Source organism: Marmota monax, unplaced genomic scaffold, assembly GCF_021218885.2.
Source record: "Marmota monax isolate L192 unplaced genomic scaffold, Marmota_monax_Labrador192_F-V1.1 WCK01_AAM20220418_F8-fsc00061, whole genome shotgun sequence".
Lineage (NCBI taxonomy): Eukaryota > Metazoa > Chordata > Mammalia > Rodentia > Sciuridae > Marmota > Marmota monax.
Genome location: NW_026695230.1, coordinates 17,081,353 through 17,107,749, shown reverse-complemented (window position 1 = coordinate 17,107,749; position 26,397 = coordinate 17,081,353). Strand labels below are relative to the sequence as shown.

Below are 26,397 nucleotides of genomic sequence, written 5' to 3'. Positions count from 1 at the left end.
AAAATATGATATTCAAAGAAATGATCAAAAATTGTCAAAGGAAAATTAGATAATTTAAAACAGTAATACACTGTATGTTTACAGAACCTAAACTTATCTGGATCTTTTCTAAATGTTGTAGTGTTTAAAAGCATGTTGCTAGGGCCTCTTCTCTCTATCTGTATTTTATCTCTTCAGACCAATGGCTTAACATGGCATCTACATACTCATGATTCTCAAATTTACATCTTTGGTTCAGAATTCTCCAGTTCCAGACTCACATATTCAATTAACTATTTGATATATCTACTTGAATGCCATGTAGGTATTTTAAACTTACAATTTCTAATGTAGAACTCTTGATTTACCACACTTGTTCCCCATCAAGCAGTCTTCCACATCTCAGTAAATGGCCCCACTGTGCAACAGTTGTTAGAGCAAACTCTGGATGTAATTCTTGACATTGATGAATGAATATTATCCTCATTGCTCATCTAATCAATCACCAAATTCTGTCATTTTTACTTCTAAAAAATATATTTCATATGTATTTCTTTTCATCTATTGCTATGTTGATATTTCCTATGTTCATATATAAATACACAACCAGTGTAACTCCACAGCATATACAACTACAAAAATGGGAAGTTACACTCCATGTATGTTTGATATGTCAGAATATCAAACATACACTCTATGTATATTTGATATGTCAAAATATATTCTACTGTCAGGTAAAAAAATAAAAATTACTAGTGGCTCGGGAGACCAAGACAGGAGGCACAAGTTCATAGCAAGCCTCAGCAACTTAGCAAGGCCCTGAGCAACTTAGTGAGATCCTGTCTCAAAAAAATAAATAAATAAATAAAATGAGTTGGCTCAGTGTTTAAGTGGCTCTGGGTTCAATCTCTGGTACCAGAAAAAAAAAAGTTCTGGTAGTACTTCAAGCTGAGAATCCATCTAGTCCTAGGCTTTTTTTTTTTTTTTTTGGAAGGCTTCAAATTTAATACTTGATATTGATCTGTTTGAGTTTTCTGTATCCTCCTGGTTCAATTTGGGTAGGTCATATGTCTCTAGGAATTTGTCAATATTCTCAAGCTTTTCTAGCTTATTGGGGTATAAATTTCAAAATAGTTTCTGATGATCCTCTGAATTTCAGTAGTATCTACAGTGATACTTCCTTTTTCATCTTGAATTTGGTTAATTTTAGTTTTTTCCCTCTTTCTTTTGGTTAGTTTGGTTAAAGTTTTATCCACCTTATTTATGCTTTCACAAAAACCAACTTTTTGTTTTGTTGATCTTTTGTATTGTTTTTTATTACTCTCAATTTCATTGATTTAGGCTCTGATTTTAATAATTTCCTATCATCTACTGATTTTTAAAAATATTTATTTTTTAGAAGTAGTTGAACACAATACCTTTATTTTATTTACTTTTATGTGGTGCTGAGGATTGAACCCAGGGCCTTGCACATGCTAGATGAGTGCTCTACCACTGAGCCACAACCCCAGCTCCTCTTCTACTGATTTTGATGTTGGTTTATTCTTCTTTTTATAGGGTATTGAGATGTAATGTTAGATTATTTATTTGTTATCTTTCTATTATTTCTCTTTCCTTTTCTTTTAACATATCAGCTCAATGCTATGAACTTTCCTCTTAGATCTGCCTTTATATTGTCCCAAAGATTTTGATATGTTGTATTACTATTCTTATTTACCTCTAAGTAGTTTTTAATTTCTCCCCTGATTTCTTTGCTATCCACTGATCATTCAAAAGTGTATTATTTAATCCCCAGGTATTAGACAGGGTTTTTATCTTATCATTGATTTCTAATTTCATCCCATTATGATCTGATAGAATGCAAGGCATTATATGTAGTTTTTTCTATTTGCAAAGATTTGACTTGTGACCTAAAATATGATCTGTAATAGAAAATATTCCATGTGCTGGTCAGAATAAAGTGAATTCAGTCATTGATGAATGAAATAGTCTATAGATGTCTATTAAGTTCATATTATTAATTGTATCCGTTAGTTCTGTAGAAACTTATTTTATATTTGGATGATTTATCCAGTGGTAAGAGAGGCATGTTAAAGTCACCCAGTATTATTGTATTGTGGTCAATTTGATTCTTAATATTTAGAAGGATTTGTTTCATGTATGGGGCATAATTATGTATGTTTCATTATTTGGGACATAAATATAATCATTATATCTTCTTGTTATATGATTCCCTGAAGCATTATGAAGTGACATTTTTTGTTTCTTCTGATTAATTTTGGCTTGAAGTTCACTCTTTATCTAATATAAGAATAGCTATTGCTGCTGGGTTTTGAGTCCCATGTGAATGTTATGTCTTTTCCCATCCTTTCACCTTCAGTCTATGGATGTTTTGCCTATGAGTTGAGTTTCTTATAGATAGCATATTGTTGGGTCTTGTTTTTTAATCCAATCTACCAATCTATGTTTTTCAATTAAAAAGTTTAGAATAAAAAGAAAAAGTTATTATTGTGAGATGATTTTTAGTTTCTGCCATTTTGATTTATTTCTAATGTTTAAATCAGACTTGATTCTCCTTTAATTGACTATTCTAGTGTAGTTCCTCCCTGTGCTGGTTTTCATTTTTATTTTTCATTTCTTCTTTGTGAAATATTTCAAATATGTTTTGTAGTACAAGCTTTCTAGTTACGAATTCTGTTAGCTTCTGTTTATATTGGAATGTTTTTATTTCATCTTCAATTCTGAAGCTTAATTTTTCTGGATATAGTCTTCTTGGTTGGCATCCATTTTCTTTCAGAGCTTCATCTATATTATTCCAAGCCCTCCTGTCTTTTAGGGTCTGGGTTGAGAAATCAGTTGAAATTTGTACTAGTGGGCTGGTGATGTGGCTCAAGCGGTAGCGCGCTCGCCTGGCATGCGTGTGGCCCCGGGTTCGATCCTCAGCACCACATACAAACAAAGATGTTGTGTCCACCGAAAACTAAAAAATAAATATTAAAAAATTCTCTCTCTCTTTCTCTCTTAAAAAAAAAAAAGAAATTTGTACTAGTTTACCTCTAAATGTGACCAGCCATCTTTCTCTTGTACATTTTATTTTATTTTATTTTATTTCTTACATATATGACAATAGTTGAATGCATTGCATTCATAATTATCCATTCACAGCACAATTTTTTGTAACTCTGTATATAAAGTATGCTCATGCCAAATTACGCCATTATATATGAGCTCTTATTTTTTTGCATTACAATTCTTAATACACCTTTATACCACAATTTATCATATCTCTGTTTGTATATAAGGTATGTTGACACCAAATTCACATTTTCATACATGTATTTTGTATAATGATGACCGTCTCCTTCCACTATCCTTGCTATTCCCCTTCTCCCTCCCTTTCCCTCCCACCCCTATTCCCTATGAGGTAATTTTCCTCCCATGCTCTCCCTCCCTACAAATCCTATCCTTACTCTGTATGTTAGGCATTTTCATTATAATGTGTCTTGGTATTGGCATATTGTGATTTTGTATATTTGGGGTCCTATATGCCTCTTGTATTTGAATTTCCATTTCATTCTTAGATTTGGAAGTTTTCCTGATATTATTTCATTAAAAAGATTTTGCACGGGCTGGGGTTGTGGCCCAGAGGTAGAGTGCTTGCCTACCATTCACGAGGCACTGAGGGTTTGATCCTCAGCACCACATAAAAGTAAAATAAAGATATTGTCTACCTGTAAGTAAAAAACATTAAAAAAAAGATTTGCATTCCTTTAGCTTGTATTTCAGAGCCTTAATCTCCCCCTGATAATTCTTAAATTTGGGCTTTTAATATTATCCCAGATTTCTTGAATATTCTGTTCATGGTCTCTTAATATCTTTTCTTTATGGTCAACTTCATTTTCAAGATTATACACTTTAGGGCTGGAATTATAGCACAGTAGTACAGCACTTGCCTTGCATGTGTGAGGCACTCAGTTCAATTCTCAGTCACATATAAATAAATAAAAATAAAGGTCCATTGACAATTAAAAAGATTATACACTTTGTCTTTGAGTCTGAAAAATCTATCTTTAAAATGATCTGGTGATGCTTTGCATTGCATTTTTATTTGGCTTATTTTTTAAAATATTTTTTTAGTTGTAGATGGACACAATACCTTTATTTTTATTTTTTATGTGGTGCTAAGGATAGAACCCTGTGCCTCACACACGTTACGCAAGTATTCCACCACTGAGCCACAACCCCAGCCTTTATTTGGTTTATTGAGTCTTTCATATCCAGGATTTCCATTTAGTTCTTTTTCAGAATCTTTATCTCTTTATTGAAATGATCTTTTACTTCATGTATTTTTGTCTCCGATTTCACTCTTTACATCATCATTTAACTCATAGAACATTTTAACTATGAACTTTCTAAATTCCTCCACTATGGTGTTGATGGAGTCAAGTTGTTCAAGCATTAAGAGCTGTTTGGTATGACATATTCCCTTGCTTTTCCATACTGTTTGTATGTCTATCCATCTGTTGGTATAGTTCTCACTTTTTTTAAGTAAGGGAATATTTTGTGAGTTTCTTTCTCTTAAGAGCCCTAGGCAAATATCCAGGTAGTGATATCTTTAATCAATGTGTTTCCTCTGCTGATCCCAATATCAGCCCATTTTAAGAGATGCCACTGAACCTTATTTACTATAATCACTTCAGAGCCAACCTGATTAGAAAAGCAAAAAAAAATTGTTGCTATTATTCTACATGGTTCCTCAAATCTAGAGATAAGCTTGTAATAAAGTTTTCTCAATTCTGCTTTTCCTTTCCATGTTGTGAGGAGATCAGAACTTACTGCCTTGCTCCCTTCCATCATCTGTTTCCACTGCCAAAACCATGGATTTTAAGTATGTGCAAATATGCCATAACGGAAACTACCATTCTGTATAACTGAGTTGCACCAATTAAAATAAATTTTTAAAATGAAATGACTACTCAAACTCCAGCCACCACATCATTATTCCAGTAACTAGGAAACAGGAAGGGCATAAACAATGCTATCCTCTCGCCACATAAAGTGAAAATATACCCGTTTCCTTTCACATCTTACTGACCATCATGATGATTAGCAAAGAAGACTGGGGTATAAAGTCTTAACTAGATAGCAAAAGTTTCCAGCTAACCATCAGGATTCTTATTATAAGAGAAGAGAGAGAAAAGAAAAAGAAAAACTGAGAGGTAAGAAGCAGCTTCTTCCAAAATTCCTGCTATGGCCAGGTTGATATTCTGGGAGCAAGGATACAGAGGAAAGGTACTGGGTCTATGCTCAAGGTATTTAATCTAATGGTGGAAAACAATATGTAAATAAACAATTACTTAAGATTCAAAACTAGATAACATCCACTGTTTGGAGACTTTCACTTTTCTGAATCTCCGAAGATTCCTTATATCCAAGAGTTAAAAGAGAGGTGCATGGTTCCACTGCTTTATATCACTGAACTACAGAGACTGCTTCAATATTCCACAGCTTCAATAATGAACATTTCTCAACCCTGTTCTACTGGACATGATATCTTCAAGACAAATAACAGAGCAAAGTTCATTTAAGCACCTATAAATATATAGGAACAACTATGGTAACAGTTTTAACAATTTGAAAATGCTCAATTCAGAAGTGTGTCGAGATTTAATAATTGGGGACTGAACCCTAGGGCACTTTGTAAGACTGGAAAAACGCCGCACCACACAACACAGATTACCAAAGAGGTTTCCACTTTATTACAAAAGGCTGTGTGTTTATATAGGTCTAAGGAGAGGTCGCAGGGCTGAGGTAGATAACAGGTCACCCGTTTATTGGCAAGCTCTTCCATATGTCAGTTCCGGAGCCCAAGAAGTTAATTCTAATTGGGGCTAAGGCTTCCCACCAGCAGGATTTGAACATTGGTGCCGGTGGGAACGTTTCGCGCCAGTGAAAGAAACAAAGAGGAGAAGACGCCATGCTGGGGTTTTTCTCTGGGTTGCTGCTGCCGTTATATGTTTATCCAACACACTTAACTAACCACAGAGCCACATCCCAAGCCCTTTTTAAAAAAATATTCATTTCTTTAGTTGTAGTTGGACACAATACCTTTATTTTACTTATTTATTTTTATGTGATGCTGAGAATCGAACCCAGGGTCTCAACAAGTGTGAGCACTCTACTGCTGAGCACCAACCCCAGACCTCAAGCCCTTTTTTGTATTTTATTTGCCTTTTTTTGTATTTTATTTTGAGACAGGATCTTACTGAGTTACTTAGGGCCTCACTAAGTTGCTTAGGCTGGCTTTGAACTTGATATCCTCCCACCTCAGCCTCCCAAGACCCTGGGATTATAATAGTGTGCCACCACTTCTGGTAAGACTCAACCTTTTTTAACTTGAGTATATGCAAAACTACAAAGCCAAATGAAAAGATGTGAACAAGGGCACCATGTCAGAAATAGAAAAAAAGTATTATTACAACTTACTGTTAACCACTGGTTATCTAGTAGTTCCTTAGCGGTAATTCTGTGAGCTGGATCTACTTTCAGAAGTTGTTTCAAAACACTTTTGGCTGCAAATAAGGGAAAAGTCCTGAAAAATTTTATTTCTCTTAACTACAATTAATGTCATATATTTTCTAATTTATTTAGGATTAGGTCTGTATAATATAAGAGAAAGATTCCAAGTATTATCAGTAAAAATACCTAATACATTTTTAAAAAGCCTAAAGTGAAGTTTTATTGCATAAACTACCTCATTTAATGGTCTATAGTAAAAATCAGCTAGAGATCAGCAAATTTTCTCTTCAATTTTTACTATGTATTTTCTGGCTTGGGGAAGTTTTGATTATGAATAATCATAGTGAAGATATCACTATTTCTATAAGTAACTAGCATTTATTTCCAAAGTAAATGTTATGACTAAATAGAGATGTAAAGCAGTTTTACGACTGGCCCACTTTCTTATAATAATTATATTTGCGTTAGTAAATAACAGCAAGTCTATACTTACCACAATCACCGACGGAATTCCAGATTGGATTTTCAAAATGTAGTTCTCCCTTTTTTATTAACTCAAAAAGAGTTTCTTCTGAGTTTGCCAAGAAGGGTGCTTCTCCACATAACCTAAACAAAGGCAATTATTTTGTTTAAATATTTAAAATGTAATCAAAATAAAGCCATTGCAAATTAAGTTTCTGCAGGTCTTTGAAATAGTGGTTTTTTATGTTTACAGAAATGAAGAAGAGATCTCTCCAGGTGTAAGAATGATCTGGCAGAGGAAGTATACATATATACACTGAAACCTTCAGATTTGCAAATGATCTAAAGCTCTTCCAGGTGAGGAAACATAAGCTTAAATGGGGTTCAAATACAGGAAGTGTATGAGTCTAATTACAGCGTAACAGGAGCAGCTAATAGGGGAGATACAGTTTGATGTGAGCAAGGGTAAGGCAATGGCTTAAGATACATAATGGAAACTGAACTTATGAAAATATACAATGAGTTGTTAGAATCTAATGAGAGTTTAGAGAGTAGAATGACTATATAAGAGTTTTATTCATGGTGAAATACTACACAAACAAAAATAAATAAATAAATAAATAAAGACAATGCTGATAATTTCTATAGGCTCTGAGACAAAGCCAAAAAAGCCATTAAAATGGCCACAACTCATTAATCATTGTGTACGAAATGAAGGCTTGGATGAGGAAAATCAAATGATGATTTGACCCTTGTTCTGAAAGAGTGAAAGCTGAGTATACACAACAACCAACATCAGTAAAACCACAGAAGTATATTATAAAGTAAACCTGGGCCTGTTTATATATTCTATACTTCAGTAATTATAGTTACATTTTTTACTGATTTTCTTTAGTGATATTTTCCAAGTTCTCCAAAAATCTAACTCATGAACATTTCTGAATAAGTCAAATTTGATAAATGTTTTTCATGATAATTACTTTCCCAGGAACTAAAGTTACTTTCATCCTACTGGTTTATCAAACTAGGCTGGACGATTAGAGCTCTTCATTACCAGAAGTATCTTGTTAAGAGGTCAGTATTTATCAAATTGCTATGGAACCTTCATTTTAATACTTAAAATTTATACAGAACTTTCTGACCTGCCTCTCACTCATCTTATTCGCCTTGCTATTTTTGGTTTACAAACATGATTTTAAAAGTCATAAAAATAAAGGGCAGAAAAATGGCCTTATGGACGATTACTATGTATTATAACAAGTACAGGCCAGCAAAAGCCCAGCTCATTGAATCTGTTATCAACCAGTGATATGCGAATCCCCCAATTCCTTAGCTGCTCTGATGAGCATGCAACTATAGCTTAAGGGCTACATTTTTAAAAGTCCACTTTTTTCAGTCCTTTGCAAGTTTATTTACGTAAAATGTATCTAATGGTTGGTCAATCAGCAGCATATGAAATTTTATGATGGCAATTTTCTTGCACATTCAGAAAAGGGAATCTAAGACATGAAAAAAAATGCCTCTGTAAGTCCTCCTATCCTTTTCTTTTGTATCCATAGGAATCAAAACAGCAGATGATAGTAACCACAGAAAGTATTTATTTTTGTTAATTGCACCTTGTGAAAGAATATTATCATTGTCCAATTAAGTAGAAATGAATCCAAGGTAACTAACTGATAAACAAGAAAATAACCCCCCTGGAGAAGGTAATGTGTTTGTGTTCCTGGTGAAGGAATTATCTATAACACAACTGGGATCAGACAGATTAATGAATATGCACTGATTAGCTAAGGAAGAATACCTTAAAAAATAGAAGAAGCCATTATGAAGTTATGCAGCTACACTCTGGAGCAAAATAATTAAAATGATATCTTTAAGAAAGAGAAAGATTTTAAAGATATGTAATATACTCACTTGCCTTAACATCAAATTAAAACTAAGAAGAAAACACTGAAAATGTAGCTTAGTGGTAGAGCACTTGCCTAGTACATGAGGGGCCCTGGACTCAATCCCCAGTACAGCAAAAATAAATAAACAAAAATTTTAAAAGGCAGCAGCAAGCAAACACCATGTGAATTGTAGAATAATTGATTATACATATTATATTTGACTTGCTTAGAATGTCTTATGAGTATAAAAGCTTAATTTAAAAGAGTTATATTTTAGTTAAAGACTGGGGCTCAAAATTTTTGCACTATGATTCTAGTCAGCACAAAACAATGGTCAAAAATTTTGCAAATACATTTATACTTTTTGCTGTATATGCAATGATGTGTGTTGACCAAACTGAGTTACAGCTACAATAACATCATCCAATTTCTACTGCCTGTGTATTCCATTTCACAGAGCTGTGAAAATGTAACTACTGTGATGTCAATATTTAGAAACCATCTGGTAGAGGTAGTAAGTAGTGAAATCTTCAATATGACCATAAAACTAATGTTGCATCAACATAAAACATTCATACTCACCAAGAGGCAGAACAATGGTCACTAACTTTTCAGAACACCTCTTAGTCAATTCACTTAATTCAATTTAGCAAACATATTGAGCACATGAACACGTGCCTGTTATTGTATTAGATATCAGGTATACAAAGATGAATAACATAAAATCTCTGTTCTTCATGAAATTTAGAGCAAGAAAAACAGGTATACAATCTATATAATTATAGTTTCAAAATACATTATGTTCACACATCAAAGTAAACAATTATCATATTTACACAAGTACAAAACAGATGACTTGAATGTTTGAACTGGGCCCACTCAGGAGAGAGGTTTGTAGAAAAGAATACATGTATGCATGGGTGCACACATGCACACACATCCAAAGGCAAGCAGCGCAGGGTGTGTTTGAGTAATCTAGAGTGGCCACAAAATAGGGTAGGTACATAGGAACATACACCTAGGCCAAAATAGGAAAGGCATGCTGGAGACAGGTCATGAAAGATTTGCTAAGCTATGCCATGCCAGTTTGCTCTGATACTTTTCTATAGCAAGGAGTAATTATCAGAGGTTTTTAAATCAAGAAATAGTATGATCAAATTTATATTTAGAAAGACAACCTTAAGGGCTGGAGTTGTGGCTCAGTGGTAGAGTGCTCGCCTAGCCTGCATGAGGCACTGGGTTCAATCCTCAGCACCACATAAAATATAAAATAAAGATATTGTGTCCACCTAAAACTTAAAAGTAAATATTAAAAAAGAGAGAAAGAAAGACAACCTTAATAGCAGCAAGATTAACTGTGGAGGGTGACCAGAGCAGGAAGAACAGACAGAAAGACAAGACACTGTAATGTTATAGAAAAGGGATTATAAAGAGGAATGATAAAGGTGAGGAGAAATCAAATAGTTAAGGATACTTCAAAGGAAAAAAAATCACAAGACTTTGGGTTTGACTGAATCTAGAGTGAGGAAGAAGAATCACTGTAGTCTCCAGTAACATTAAAAGAACTAGGAAATGCAGAGCACTCCCTAGACCCTGAACAAATTTCTACCTAGTTAGTGCCACTCCCCACATATGTCCTGCCAACATGGGTAGCTCTACGGCCAAGCTGCAGTACCTTCCTATACCTGATGGACTAAGATTATGAAAAAATACAAAGAAGTTCTTGATTTGTAAAAAGGGATCAGGAAAGTGTTTAGGACAGTTTTTCACTTTGCTCAGATTATATAGTGTATTGTTGCAATTATAGATCAATGAAAAGCAAAGCTGAAAGTTATAAATTTATAATATTAAAAAATACCTAAGGGATGAACCTGATAACTAATAAGAGAACTTTTTAGAATGACTCTCCATTTGGTTTTTAAATCACTTTTTAAAAAATATATCGCTCAGTTCTAATTTAAAATCATTGTCATTCTACCATCAGAGTCTATCCATTTATTTTACCCTGTACAATAAGCAGGCTACTTACAAATAATACATTATGACACCTATGCCCCAAATGTCACACTGCTGGCTATAGTCGTGGGCATTGATAACTTCAGGTGCTGCCAAACAAGCAGAAATAAAATAGTATTAATAATACAATAAATGACTTTTAAATGCTTAATACAAAGCATGAAAAAATGTGCTGATGTGTTGTAATTAATTCCCCCACTGGGGGAAAAAAAAAAAAACAGCAGATGTTAAATGAATAATGTACAGGCCTTAACAATTGATGTCACTGTATTCTCATGCTTATCATTTAGCTGGAATGATAAGCTAATGGAATGATGGAACTGTATAACCAAATGTACTACTCTTTATTCCTGGGAAAATGTTAGGAAATGATTTTGCAAGATTGTGTAGTTACAGTAAAAAACAACAAGATCTCATCCCTTTCCCCCAAATAGAATTGAAAACATGCCTTAAATAGAAGTAATTTAAGCAAGTCCAATGTGTAGAAATCTGAATTCACAGAAAAACTAAGAGAAATGGTTATAAATAACTTTAGTGAAAGAATAACAATAATAACATCACAGTACTCCTATGACAGAATATAAATTATTTCCCACATTTTATAAGTGAGAAAACCAAAACAAAGAGAGAAAGCTCCTACAAGACTGGATCAAAAAGCTAGTTAGAGGTTTTGTGAAACTTCAAAAAAACCAGTCAGTCAGTCACAGGATATTCAGGTATTCATGACTCCCCAATTCTGTGATCCTTGCTTTACAAAGATGTTCAAAAAACAACTGATTCCTTAAAACAACTTTCTCAAAATAACATCATTCTTTCCATTTTAAGGGAGTACATTTTTAAAAAAACTGGATTTTATTTTTGCAATAACTGGCTTTTTAAAAGGTGCATATGATATTGCAGAAATATGTTCATTTCACTTCTATAGCAATAGATCAGATATCTTTAATGAAAAAAACAGTTCTAAAAATTATATCTATCTATCTATTATCTATCTATCTATCTTAACAGAACTTTCAAATTTACAAAGCATTTTTGCATAAAAATTTTTAATAAACTGTGTTAAGAATCCTGTGAGATGGGTATGTAGGCATTTGACTCCTTTTAATCAATAAAAAAATAAGGTTGGGGCTGGGATTTTGGCTCAGTGGCAGAGCGCTCGCCTAGCACGGGCAGGACCCAGGTTTGATCCTCAGCACCACATAAAAATAAAGGCATTGTGTTGTGTCCATCAACACCTAAAAAGTAAATAGAAAAAAAATATTTAAAGAAAATAAGGTTGAAGTATATTAAGCAACTTCTCTAAAGTCACACAGCTACAGAGCACATCCCACAGAAAAGGCATGTAAACAACTTTTGAGAAAACAGTTTGAATCTCCCACACTTACACACTGAAACACACACACATACACACACACACACACCTTTATAATAACTACTGAAAGCAACCAGAATTTCCTTTCTACTTTTTTACTCTGCCTTTTACTTTAAAGGAATGAAAAAGCAACACAAGTCGAAAGAGAAGAATGAGAAAAGGCTATACTATAGATAATTAATAAACTTACTAATTTTCCTTCAAATGATTAAAAATTTAGTAATAATTTCCTTTAAGCAACTACTGTACTTGTATTCTTTAATATTACTTAAAATCTTTAAATATTGCATCATTATAGTGCAAGTTGTTCTATGATCGTGTCTATCACAAGGGTAAATCCTGTGACTGGAGACAATGAAGGCTCACCATATTGATGCATCATACAGCAGGGGCTAGGAATTCCTAGGCTTCACTTTTTCAGAATGTTCTTAATTATCAGGGGCATTTCTACTTACACTGTCATCCCAGCCCTCAGGGAGGCAGAAGCCAGAGTAACTGTGCCAAGGAGCCATTTAGAAAGTCAGCAAAGCTCCACAAACCATCTGTCTTCTCTCTAGTTCTCTCACTTGTTATAGTGTAGACAACTAATAAGCAGGCATAAAACTCAGGGTGCTTAGATATATTTTCCCCATGTAACTACAGACCAGCTGTCTTTTGCCAATGGGAAGATATGAACAGAATCTAAAGTAGCCTTTTCCAAAATAAGATAAAACAATTTAAAAACTTTAGTATCAAGCAGGCAAAAAAGCAATAAAAATGAATACTGATATAACAACATGCAAAAAAATCTCAAAATCATATGGAACCAAAGAAGATAGGCACAAAAGAATATATACTATATAATTAAATTTACATAAAATGTCTAGTCAAGCAAAACTGATTGTGGTGATAGAAATCATCAGTGGTTTCTGGGACCTAGATAGGAGGTTGACTGAAATGGACACAGAGGAACTTTATAGGATGATAGACATGTTCTAAATCTTCATTGAGGTGGTGATCACATGAGTATATGAAGTTTTTAAAACTCATTCAACTTTACATTTAAAATGTGTGTATTTTACTGTATATAAATTTTATTTCTATAAAGTGATTTTTTTAAAAAAAAATCTACTATAACTACAAAAAGAACTAGTTAAAGCCCTATCTTGGTGGGTGATTTTAATAACTTTCAGAGATCAAGAGAAATTGAAAATCTTCAAGATACAATCATAAAGATACAATAAGAAAACTAGACAGATGATCCAAAAGGTCATGAAAATAAACTCACATTTACATGAACATTAAACACATCCCAGTCACCTGGAAAATTCTAAACACACCTCTAAATAATTGTTGGCTTAAAGAAGACTAAATCTAAAATTATAGTGTAGTAAGAGATGAATCACAATTAGAACACTGTATGCCAAAAGAGAAGAAAAATTCATAGCTTTACATGTACTTATTAGAAAACAAGAAGACTGATAATAAACAATCATTCAACTGAGGATTTCCATTTTTTAGGATTTTAGGATTTCAATTTTTTCACATCCTTGCTAACTCCACCCCCCACCCCCGAGTACTGGGGATGGAGCACAGGGCCTCATGCATGCTACATTCCTAGACTTTAAATTTTTTTTAATTTTGAAACAGGGTCTCACTGAGGTTGTTGAGGCTGGCCTTGAACTTCTTATCTTCCTGCTTTAGCCTCCAGAGAAGCTGGGATTAAAGGCATGTGCAGACCAAAAGAAAAAGAGAATGAACTCAGAAAGATAAAAGTAGAAATTTATGAAAAAGCCATCCAAATACTGTAAGATATGAGCTAGTTCTTAAAAAGCCCAAGAAACTGCCCTAACTACTAACAAATTTGAACAAAAAAATAATAATAAAAATTTGTGTTAGTACAGGAGCAAAAATTGAGCTCTAAGTGCCAAGCACTGTTTTAAGCTCTTTACTCCTATTTTCTCATTTAATTCTCATTTTAACTTGATAAAAAAGATACTATCATCCTCCTCCTCCCTGTTTAATTTTTTGTCCTCAGCACTTCTCTTTAACACTATATATATATATATATATATATATATATATGCAATATGCACATTTATGCCAATGAAATAACAATTTCTAGAAAACAGTCAATATTATCAAAATTATTCAAGAAGTGAAAACTGAAATAATGCAGTATAAATGAAAAATATAACAGAAACAATATTTGCAAAGGATAACAGGACCAAAAACTTTTAAAGGGAAATTTCAAACTATTAATATATAACATCTATTATGTAAAATGTTCATGGGCATATAAAAAGCGAACATTGTTTTTAATTTTTAAATGGTACCAGCATACCCTAGCACAAAAAGAAGAAAGCAACAGTCAAAGTTCCTACATAAAGTGGTAGCAAATTGAATAGAGCAATATATTAAAGCAACCTTGCAAATATGCAAGAGTGGTTCAACATTTTATAATCTATTAATGAAACTACATACACACACACACATATATTAAAGACATTTCAACAGAGAGGATATTATGAATAAGACACTCAACAATATTAACCATTAGGAAATGCAAATTAAAAACCACAATGATATAACACTTTATACCCACTACAATGCTACAATTTAAAAGATAGTTAATATCAAAAGTTGGTAAGTAGCGAAGGGCAGTGGCACATGCCTTTAATCCCAGCTTCTCCGTAGGCTAAAGCAGGAAGATAGGAAGTTCAAGTTCAGCCTTAACAACCTCAGTGAGACCCTGTTTCAAAATAAAAAATGTTTTAAAGGCTAGGAATGTAGCAGACCCTGGGCTCTATCCCCAGTACTGGTGGGAGGGGGGTTCAGGGTGGGGTGGAGTGGTGGGAAGAGTTGGAGAGTTGGCAAGGATGAGAAAAAATTGAAATCCTAAAACACTACTGGTGGAATGGTAACAGCCACCATGGAAAATAAGTTTGTCAATTTCTTAAAAAGTTAAACATACACTTAACATATGACTCAGCAATTTCACTCTTAGGTAAATACCCAAGGAAAATGAAACGACATGTCCTCACAAAGACTTCAGCATGAATGTTCATAACAGCATTATTTGTAATAACTTCACACTAGAAACAACCACGAGTGCATCAGCTAGTGTGGCATACCCATGCTATATAACTATTTAGGAATATAAAGGAACAAACTAGAGACAAATTCTACAACATAGATGTAGCTCAAAAATATTATGGTAAGGCATAAAAGTCAACATAGTATAAAAGATCACATTATCATATGATTCTTTTTGTATGACATATCCAGAAAAGAAATTTCTAGAGAGAGGGGGAAAAAAAGAGGGAAGTCTAGAATAATCAGTGGCTACTTGAGGGTAGGATAAAAATGAGATTGAGTACAAACGGGCATGAGGGAACTTTTGAAATAGAATTGTGATAATGGCTGTATACTCTGTGAATATGTTGTTTTAAAACTGAATTGTGATGATGGCTGTATGACTCTGTGAATATATGAAAAATCAATGAATTGTACCTATTTATGGTATTTAATTAAACCTTAATAAGCTGTTTAAAATTACATTTAGAAAAAGGAAATGTGTTGGTTTAAAAAATACATTTAATCAACCAATCTTCATGAAAAATTGATGGCAATAAAATTGAACAAAAATGCAAAGAAGCAAAACATACATGTGATTTTAGTGTGATTTAACAAAAACAGTAAGTTTGAGGTATGATTACCTAAGAGATAAAAATAACTTTAAGAAGATCCCAGAGAAACAACAAAAATTTCAACAATCACTGAAAGTAAGAATTATGAGAAAAATGCTAGAACAATTGAAATTATTTAACCTACGAAAGAAAATGTTGCTTGATCAAGGGCCATTAAGTCATGATGGCAAAATCAAATCATTCAAATTGCACTCTACACTAATTGTTCTACTTTTTACAGAGGAAAAAAAAATTCTTTTAAGTCTACTAACTTACCCATATAGATAGGAGTTCCACATGTGGCCTGCATCATGGCTTCAGCCCTACCATGTTTCTTTACTGCCAAGCCAAAATCAGTCACCTAGAAGAAAAAAAGCAGGCATAGTCACCCATTTTCCTATTCCAGACTTCACTCATTCTGAAGATAGGACTTTCACCACATCATAATTGCATTTACTTAGATATTCCTATGGGTGGGAACTTTATTAACTAAAAAGACTTTTATTAACTAAAAAGACTTGTATTAACTAAAAAGACTTTTATCTCCCCACCCACCTCTCTGTGTGTGGGGAAGAAACCACAATCTGGTTTCTCAGATCTTGAGAGAACTTGTTCATGCCTCTGATTAAATTCACCAGTTCAAAATAGGAGTTGTATCTTGAAAGAAGGGATCTAACTTTTTTCATTGCAAAATACATTCTAGCCTTAGTGTATCGTCTATTTTCCTGATACTCAAGATATGTTCCAGTTTAAAGCACTGTTATAAATCAAATCATTACCCTTATGGGCATTCACTGAAATACCCTTTTTATAGTTATTTATAATTGGTAAATACTACCTTTTCTTTACTATGATTTCCTTTTGATTCTAGAATATACTAATTAAAACAATTACTATCCTATTAAAAACTATGAGAATCAAATTAACAAGAAAAAAAACTCATAATAATGCAGTGTAACTAAGAATACTCTAGAGGCCTACTGCTTGCAGCTGCAGTCTTTCTGCTCCATTCTAAATCTTAGTAACTAAACATTTGGTTATTAAATATTGAGTGTGTACCCTTGGTCTTGTCTCCCATGGTAGAAGACTCTTGAGCCAAAAGCAGAAAAACAGACAAATCTATTCATCATACAACCAAATACAGCCTCTTGGTACTCACTAAATGCAAAGCTTTTAGTACCTTATGGAGTAAGAAAATGTTCCTAGTTAACATGTGATATCACTATTTTTCTAAAATATGAATCAATTTTTCCAGGCATTTTCACAAATACCTACTTTGAGCATTATGATACATCTTTCTCTACAGAAAACCTGTACAGACATCAAGTAGACCAAAGCCTTCACAATCCAATTTAGTTCTTGGAGAGCATCAATTTCTTCATTTGCCAAAGATTAGTTGAGTACATTCTATGTCTCAGGGACTAATCAAGGTTCCAACAGAGCATAAGACATACACAATTCCTGACTTCATGGAGTTTACAATGGAACTATTTAGGAACATTTACTTCAGTAAACCAAAAGTACTGCGTTGAACTTTTTCTAAGGACTTAGCTTCAGCAACAGCAAGTTACTCACAGACAACATTTTATTCCGAGATAAAAACATGTATGTATTTTGAAAGCAGCCACTATTAAAGTGCTGAGTAATAAATAATATATCCTATCATTTATTTGACATTAAGGAATAAAATCTTCAAGAATAAACACTTGGCACAGTAACTGCACTTAAGACATAAATATTAACACCCAGGAAAATTTTCAATGAGAAATACAGACTGTAGCATTAATTTAGCATCAAAAGTACAGCCAAGGTGTGTTTTTCTCTAAATCTGTAACACATTTACATCGAATTACCAGGCATAATTCTGAAATTAATTAGAATTCAGAGCATCTGTTTGCTTGCTATTAACTAATGATTTAGAACATCCAAATGAGTATGTACTTTAAAAAACACCACTTAACTTGTAAAATTATTCTTGTCAGTTACAACCTCTTTTGTGAATTTTTTATTTTTTAGCACAAGTAACTTATTTTCTGGCTGCTTAAAAGCAATTGATATATATCTAAAAGTTGTACTCTGCCACTTTGCTAATAAACTATTTATAGGGAAATATTTATCATCATTTTTAATATCTTACCTTTATATTTAAGTTCATTTCATTGTTAGCATCAACAAAGCTGCTTTTTACCAATATGTTTTCCAGTTTTAGATCTCTATGTACTATATCTATCAAGAAAACAAACAAGTCAAATGAAATGTATAACAGAAAAATAAAGGGTACATCAATAAGACGAATAAATGTATTTAACAAATTACAATCCACTGCTGAAAATGGAATGGTGGGGGGCAGGGTATAAATCTTACAAACCATCTTCCCTACATTTCTAACCCTATGAAGCCTTTTTTTTTTTTTTTTTTTGTCTCCCTCATCTCTACCCATTCCCTTGTTGCCCCAACTGGTTGCTCTTCATGATGTGTGGCCTGGTTAAGTGTGGAGGATGATCCTGGCCAAGGTGACCTTCCGAGGAGGAGGGAGACGGTGTTAGAAGTACAGTAATGTTGCCCATATCCTTAGAACTTCAAAAGAAGAGATTAATTCTTTACTTCTAAATATGTGCTACTGTCAATATAAGAATTTTAACACACTTTAATTTGGCTATATGTATATAAACTATATTTATTTCAGAATATTTTTCTATAACATCAGCATACATTTCATACTCTTGGTATGTTAAAATAAAAAAATCCTTGAGACATAAAATGTTTAGTTGAACATGTTAGAGTTTAAGTAGTATTTTTGTATACCTGCAAATAATCATGTAAAAATTCTTCCTTTGCAAATAATTAATTCAATTCATATCCATAGCAATCATTTCTCTAGATTTAAAAGTTAAGGGTTTAATTGCTGGAAAAATGGAGTTGAATGAGCCCTGCAGTGGTAATTATATCTAGTCATTTATATTTTCCTTACACAATTTACAGGTTTTGTTTTTGGAATCTGTATTGTTCTGTTCTTCTGCTTGTCTTTTCTTACATAAATACCACACAGTTTTAATTAATATATCCTTATGGTGTATTTTGATCCCTGGCAGGGCAAGTCTCCCTGCTCCCTCATTGCTGTTCATTGTTGTACTATCTATTCTCACCTGTTTTAGAATAATCTAATCAAGTTTTAGGAAAATGCTATAAAAATTTGGTTTGGAATTATACTGAAGTTATAGCTTAATATGGGAGGATTGGCATGAGCATAATATTAAGCCTTTGCAAAAACAGTTTCCCCTCTGTCTGGAATGCCCTCCCTTTTTTGTCTAAGTTTGTATTCCTAGATTGAATATTGTTTCCTCTGAATTCTTTTCTGACATTCAAAATCAAATGATATATTAACACTCCTGTGTTTCTTGAACTTCACAGGGTTCTCCACCAGAGAAATTTTCATATTTGATTACAAATTGTTTTTTACGCTCAATCTCTCACTAGCTTGAGTTCCTTGAGGGAAGATGCCTTATCTTTTAATCTGTGTAACTCTAAGATCAGTAACAGTGCAATAGGCGCTCAGGAAAAATCTGCTAAAGGAACCTGAGATCTAGTACCAGCTCTGCCCCACCAAACATGTCACTGAACCTTTTGGGAACAAAGTTTTTTCTCATCTGAAAGATGAGACAGTTCTAAAGTCATATGGTAAGCCAAACTAACCTTGAAGAAAAAAAAAAAGATGCATGAGGCAAAGCAGCAGCAGTAACATCAAAGAACAGAAAAGTCAAAGAATAATTACAATAATCGTTAAATGTCGTTTTTAAAGTACTGTGAAACTACTCTACATGATGCCTTAATAGTAGATAAATATCATTATGCATTTGTCAAAACCCACAGAATGTACAACACCAACAATGAATCCTAATGTAAACTATGTACTTTGGGTGATAGTGATGTGTTAATGTGGGTTCATCAATTTTAATAACTGGACCACTCTGGTATGGGATTTTGATAGTGGAAAATGCCTTATATATGTGAGTGCAGGGAGTTTAAGGGATATTGCTGAACCTTTTGCTCAATTTTGGTGTGAACTTAGCACTCTAACAATAAATTTGAAAGTACAAAAAAGAAAGCCTAGAACATACACATTTTTAATGTTATTAATATATAAATTTTTAGGAAACTTCACCTTTAATATTGTTTTTTCTACTTTGGATATATTGTCTGCTTTTTAAATCACTAAACAGAAATGTTCATAGGACTCAAGGTGCAGCTCAGTGGTAGAGTGCTTGCTTAGCACATGCAAAGGTCTGTGTTTAATCCCCAGCACTATCAAAAAAAAAAAAAAAAAGCAATGTTCATAACTGCTTCTTTGTCTATGTAAAATGTAATTGTGAATCTGTTTGTTTCTAATTAAAATGTATCTATACATAAAGGGAAAACTACAAAATAGCAAACAAGTCTTCTATATTACCAAGTGTTATTTATATGACTATGAATACAATTACCCTTAAACAAAAGTGATATCTGCATTTATGGACTCAATGAGTTGGATGATCCTCTTCTTACCCTTAGTATGAAGGTATGCTATAGCTGATGCAAGACTTTGAATGATCCACCTTGTCTCATTCTCTGAGAAATGCCCTTTCCTATCCAGAACTGCTTTGAGTTCTCCATCCTCACAAAGCTCCATCACAAGGTACATTTTCTGACATTATATATTTAAAAGAGAGAGAGCAAGAGAGAGCAAATTATATAGCTGTGTATCCTTAAAATGTTATATATTGTATTACATGATCACAATCTTAATCATCATTAATTCATTCAAAAATAATTTTATCTATTATGTACAGGATACTGAACTGGATACTAGAAGAACATAAGACATAGTCTTTACTCCCAACAAGTTCCCAATTTAGTTACAATTACAGAATCATTGGTAAGTGCTAATGGCCCAAAATGTGATAGGGTTATGGGGGAGGGGCAGTTCTTCTCTGCCTAAAAAACGCTCACAGGAGGGCTGGGGCTGTAGCTCAGTGGCAGAGTACTTGCCTGGCATGTGTGAGACACTGGGTTCAGTCCTGAGAACCACAAAAACCAAACAAACAAAAACCAAATAAAATAAAGGCATGCCATCCAACTACAACTACAAAAAAAAAAAAGAATGCTCACAGGAGAGACATTAAAGCCAGATCTAGGTGTTTGAACAGGGATTTGTGGGTAGAAAATGTAGGGGAAGATCAGGCAGAGTACACGGTATAAATTTGAAACAACATCAGCTATTAAAAGGACAACAAATATCTCAGCATTAATAACATTAGAAGCTTGATAGGGTGAGGAGGAAAGAAGTGGTGGGGAAGAAGCTAGAAAGAACAGGTTGGTGCCAGTTGGTATAAAGTCTTGGATATCATCCTCAAGAGTATAGATTTTTTTCCCACATGCAATAAGCCACTGAATATTTTAAGATAGTGTTTGGAAGGGGGAATGTTATATGATATTATCAATTTTGCATTTCCAAATGAACACTCTAGCAGTAGTGTAACATCAGGGCTCAGCAAAAATTTTCTATACAGGCCAAACCCAGGAGTAAATATTACAGGCTTTGCAAGCCAGTCTCTTTCATAACTACCTGGCTCTGCTGCTGTAGTATGAAAGCAGCCATAAACAATACAAAAACACTCTATTTATGGACTTGGAAATTTGAGTTTCATATAATTTTCACAAGTCATAAGATATTATTCTTTTGCATTTTTCCAATAATTTGAAAACGGAGAAAACTTAGTTTATAGGCCATAAGAAAATGGGCAGCAGACCAGTGCTGACTTCTGTTGATAGTGAGCAGGTATGAGGAACAGAATACAAACAAGAAGGAGGAGGAAAAAAAGATTTGAAAAATACCTAGGAGGAAGAAACAGTGGGGCTCAATGACTAATTGGGTGGAGCAGTAAGAAGATACAGATGAAAGGCCTCTTGCATATTTGCTGTTTCTTTCTTTCTTTCTTTTTTTTTTTTTTTTTTTTTTTGAGAGAGAGAGGGAGAGAGGGAGAGGGAGAGGGAGAGGGAGAGAGGGAGAGAGAATTTGTTAATATTTATTTTTTAGTTTTTGGTGGACATAACATCTTTATTTTATTTTTGTGTGGTGCTGAGGATCGAACCCAGCGCCCTGCACATGCCAGGCAAGCGCGCTACTGCTTGAGCCACATCCCTAGCCCTGCTGTTTCTTTTAAGGCATATTAATATCTCTTTAGATATTCCAATAGTTAAGTCATCTATTGAGTCAAAATGATTCACAATCAACCAAAATGCAAGTCTTTTTCACATGCATTGCTATGGATAGAGACTACTCTCTGCATCTCCATTCTAACCTCTGCTGCTAGATTTCTGTTGTTCTTAAGATTTGGGGATCTGGGGCTGGGGTTGTAGCTCAGTGGTAGAGCACTTACCTGGCAAATATCAGGCACTGGGTTCAATCCTCAGCACCACATAAAAATAAATAAAATAAAGGCATTGTCCATCTACAACTAAAAAAAACTTTTAAAAAAGATTTGGGGGTCTGATTCTGCTCTTATAACCACTGCTAATACAACTTCAGTGTTCAATCCATAAACATTAAAGCAGGAAAAGAAGGTTAACATCCTTTCTTCTTACAGACACAATTCTGATTCACTGAACTTCAGACTGCTTTAGAATATCAAAAGTTATCTGCAAAGTCTGACACATAAATAAGCTTTTGAACTGGGCCATACTTTCTTCATTGACAGGATCACTGGTACACAGAGGGAAAGTTGCATTAGTAGGGGTTACAATATTAACTGATGTCAATTTTAAATGCAATTTGATCAAAATTATATCAGTAACATTTATAAAAACAAATTCTTTTTATAATCATTAGAAACAATTGGGTAGATCTAGAGAATGTTTAGAGTCATGATAAACTAGCATATGCAGACTGGATGATCACTAGTAAAGAAATGGGAACCATTTCTTTAAAACGCCTTCAGTGGAAAGTCTAAACATTTGTGAGTGTTTACAAGTTAGGGAGAGGCAGATTTGACCTAAAAACAAACAAAAATGTGATACCAGGCAGCATAAAGAAGAAATCTCTTGGAGAAAGGAAACACAAGAGGCAAGCCCCATGATTATCCTTGCTTCCTGACTGGAGAATTTCCAGACTACAGGCAGGGAGAGAGAAATCAAGCAGGGGCCAGCAGCCTCCATGGGTCAAAGAGGTGGAGCTGGGAGTTCATAGGAAAAGTATAACAGAAGGATAAAGCTATACAGACAGAAAGCTCCAGAGATTTGCCTCCTCAATTCTTCAGCATATGATTGGAGTACTAATCAGCACATGATTCATTCCCAAAACTGGGAAAATAAACATGCAAAAGGAGCTGAGGGAACAATCACTTGAACTTACACATGGCCAGGAACAGTTTGTGTTCCTATTAACTATTAGATAGAGCAGAGGGGTTTGAAGGGAAGAAAGGCAGCATGGGGTTAGAAATGATGGAGGAATGTGATGGTCATTATTATCCAAAGTATGTGTATGAAGACAAAAATTGGTATGAATATACTTTGTATACAATCAGAGATATGAAAAATCATGCTATATATGTGTAGTAAGAATTGTAATGCATTCTGCTGTCATGTATAAATAAAAAGAAAAGAAAAATATCATAATTCATGGGACATTGAATAGAGTGTGTATACTCAGAAGGCTTGAACCTTGGTAGTAGGGAAAATGAGTCCTGGACTAAGGGCTGCTCTGGTGCCACCTAACAAAGATTAAAGCAAGATTCAAAAGTATCAAACTATTTCCAAGTGACTTAACTATATGCTAGATTAAAGGTCAAGAACAGTTTTAAGAATATAAAAATATCTGGTACAGGTACCAATTTCTTAATAAGACTTCTGAAGCTCAAGAGATAAAACCAAGAATCAATAAGTGGAATGGCATCAAATTAAAAAGCTTCTACAAAGCAAAGGTAACAAGAGCATGAAAAGAGAGCATACAGAATGGGAGAAAATTTTTCCTAGTTACTCTTCCAACTGAGGATTAATATTCAGAATATATAAAGAATTCAAAATAACTTAACTTCAAAAAACCCAAATAACCCAATCAATAAATGGACAAATATTATCAACACATTTCTCTAAAAAAGAAATATAGATGGCCAATAAATATATGAAAAAATATTCAACATCCCTATCAATAAGGGAAATGCAAATTAAAACTACACTTGAGGTTTCATCTGACTCCAGTTAGAATGGCAGCCATCAAGAATACAAAGAATACAAAGGGGAATGAAGGGAAGGGAGGTGAGATGGGATAGGGAAAGACAGTGGAATGAATCTGACCTAACTTTTCTGTGTACATATATAAATATGCCTCAGTGAATCTCATCATGTACATCTAAAATACACTAATAAAAAAAACGTATAAGTAAATAGCAGAAAGATCGGTAGAGTAGAGGGAAGGTAACAGGGGGAGAGAAAGGGGTAGTACTGAGATTGAATTAGAACAAATTACATCCTATGCTTTTATAATTATGTCAAAATGAATCCTATTGTCATGCATAACTAAAAAGAACCAATAAAAAAGAATACAAATAATAATACACGGTGAAAATAATGGGGAAAGGTACACTTATATATATTTGGTAGGATGGCAAATTAGTACAACCACTTTGGAAATCACTATGGAGATTCCTCAAAAAGACTAGAAATGAAACCACCATATGACCCAGCTATCCCATTCCTTGTGATTTATCCAAAAGAACTAAAATCAACATACTATAGTGATACATGTACATCAGTGCTTATAGCAGTGCAGTTCACAATAGCCAAGTTATAGAACTTCTCTAGGTTCCCCTCAACATACAAATGGATAAAGAAAATGTGGTATATATACTCAACGAAGCTTTTCATAAATTATGAAATTTAGTCATTTTCTGGTAAATGTATGGAACTGGAGAACATCATGCTAAATGAAATAAGCAGGACTTAGAAAGTCAATGATAGAAAATTTTTTCTCATATGCAAATGTAGAGAGACAGAGAAAAAAGGGGTGATTGCATGAAAACAAAAGGGAGTCCAACAGAGTAGAGGAAGGGTATGCAGAGAGAGAGGGAGGAGGGGAGAACATGGGAAAATAAAGGGTAACAAAATCTACCCAATTATACTATGTCCATGTATGAATAAACCCCAGTGGATTTTGTATATATGTAATATATATACTTTCTATATATGTATTCTATGTATGTATGTATGTATTCTCTACATATATGTATTCATATATATATATATATATATATATATATATATATATATATATATAATGTACTAATTGAAATAATAAGAAGAATGGAAGGGAGATTAGAAGTGTAGAGCAAGCAGATCGGGGGAGGAAAAGGGAAGATACTGGGGAATGAGATTAATTAAATTATGCTATGTGCATGTATGAATGGGGCATAATAAAGTCCACTATTGTGTATAACTGTAACACATTAATTTAAAAAGAGAAAAGAAAATAAAAGCGATAAGAATTTGAAAAAAAAGAATATAAAAATGTGAAGTATCCAAAAAGGTAAAATTCAGAATGCCTGGTATCCAACCAAAAATTAATAGGTGTACAAAGTCTGAAAATATAACCCATAATAAAGGGAGAAAAATATCAATCAGTTGAAACTGTTCTAGAAATGATACAATGTAAAATTAGCAGCAAAAGGACATTAAAATAGTTATTATGACTTCAAGAAGGAAGAAAGATTAGGTATGTTAAGTAGACACATGGAATGTACATATATACACATACATACACACACACATACACATACATGCACACACATACATAAATAAAATTTCCACTGGAGGAGATTAATAGCACACTTAACATTATAGAAGAAGAGATTACTGAACATGAAGACACATCAATATAAATTATACAAAATAAAATATGGAAAGAAAAAATGTTGGAAAAAATGAACAGAGGACCCTTAAAAACTGTCAAAGAAAATGAAAATCAATAACTAACATTTAATGAAACAGATACTTTATATCCATTTTCCCATTTAATCCTTCAATGTACAAATGAAATCAACACTATTATTAAATCCATTTTACAGATGAGCAAATGAGGAATAGAGAAATTGAATGCCTTGGTCATGGTCTTATGGCTAGTAAGTGGTAGAATCAGGATTCAAATGCACAGGAAATCTTATCTTGGAATCTACATAACTAACCACTATATCATAGTACTTCCAAGCCGAGAAACACCCAAGTCCACAAGCACTAAAAAATCTAGAGGCAAAATTGAAAATAAGCCAGGCTTCTAAACAACTCTAAGTGAAAATTACAGGCATTTAAATAGAAAAATGATAACATTTAGGAAAGAAAAAAACACATTGGAATGATACAGATGATGAAATGTTTTATACATAATACCAAATATACTATGCCAAGCTGATTATAAAGCTAATTTTTCAAAATTATGACAGTATTCCAAGAAATTCTAATGGAGAGA

General features: G+C 33.4%; 1 protein-coding gene across 9 annotated transcripts in view; it reads right to left on the bottom strand.

The window, feature by feature from the left end:
• Stk33 (serine/threonine kinase 33) overlaps positions 1-26,397 on the bottom strand; it is a 186,723-nt gene that overhangs the window by 49,263 nt on the left and 111,063 nt on the right. For 8 of the 9 annotated variants that reach the window (XR_006850388.2, XM_058576882.1, XM_046438327.2 and 5 more), the window contains 6 exons: positions 20,448-20,586; positions 18,043-18,131; positions 16,182-16,266; positions 10,879-10,954; positions 6,992-7,104; positions 6,466-6,551 (listed from right to left, as the gene is read on the bottom strand). Coding sequence is in view for 8 of the 9 variants with exons in the window: in XM_058576882.1 (XP_058432865.1) it covers positions 6,466-6,551; positions 6,992-7,104; positions 10,879-10,954; positions 16,182-16,266; positions 18,043-18,131; positions 20,448-20,586 (588 nt within the window). In the remaining variant the exon portion in view is untranslated. Of the gene's footprint in view, positions 1-6,465; positions 6,552-6,991; positions 7,105-10,878; positions 10,955-16,181; positions 16,267-18,042; positions 18,132-20,447; positions 20,587-21,776; positions 21,874-26,397 lie in introns of those variants that run through there. The other variant, XM_058576883.1, reaches the window with a different exon arrangement.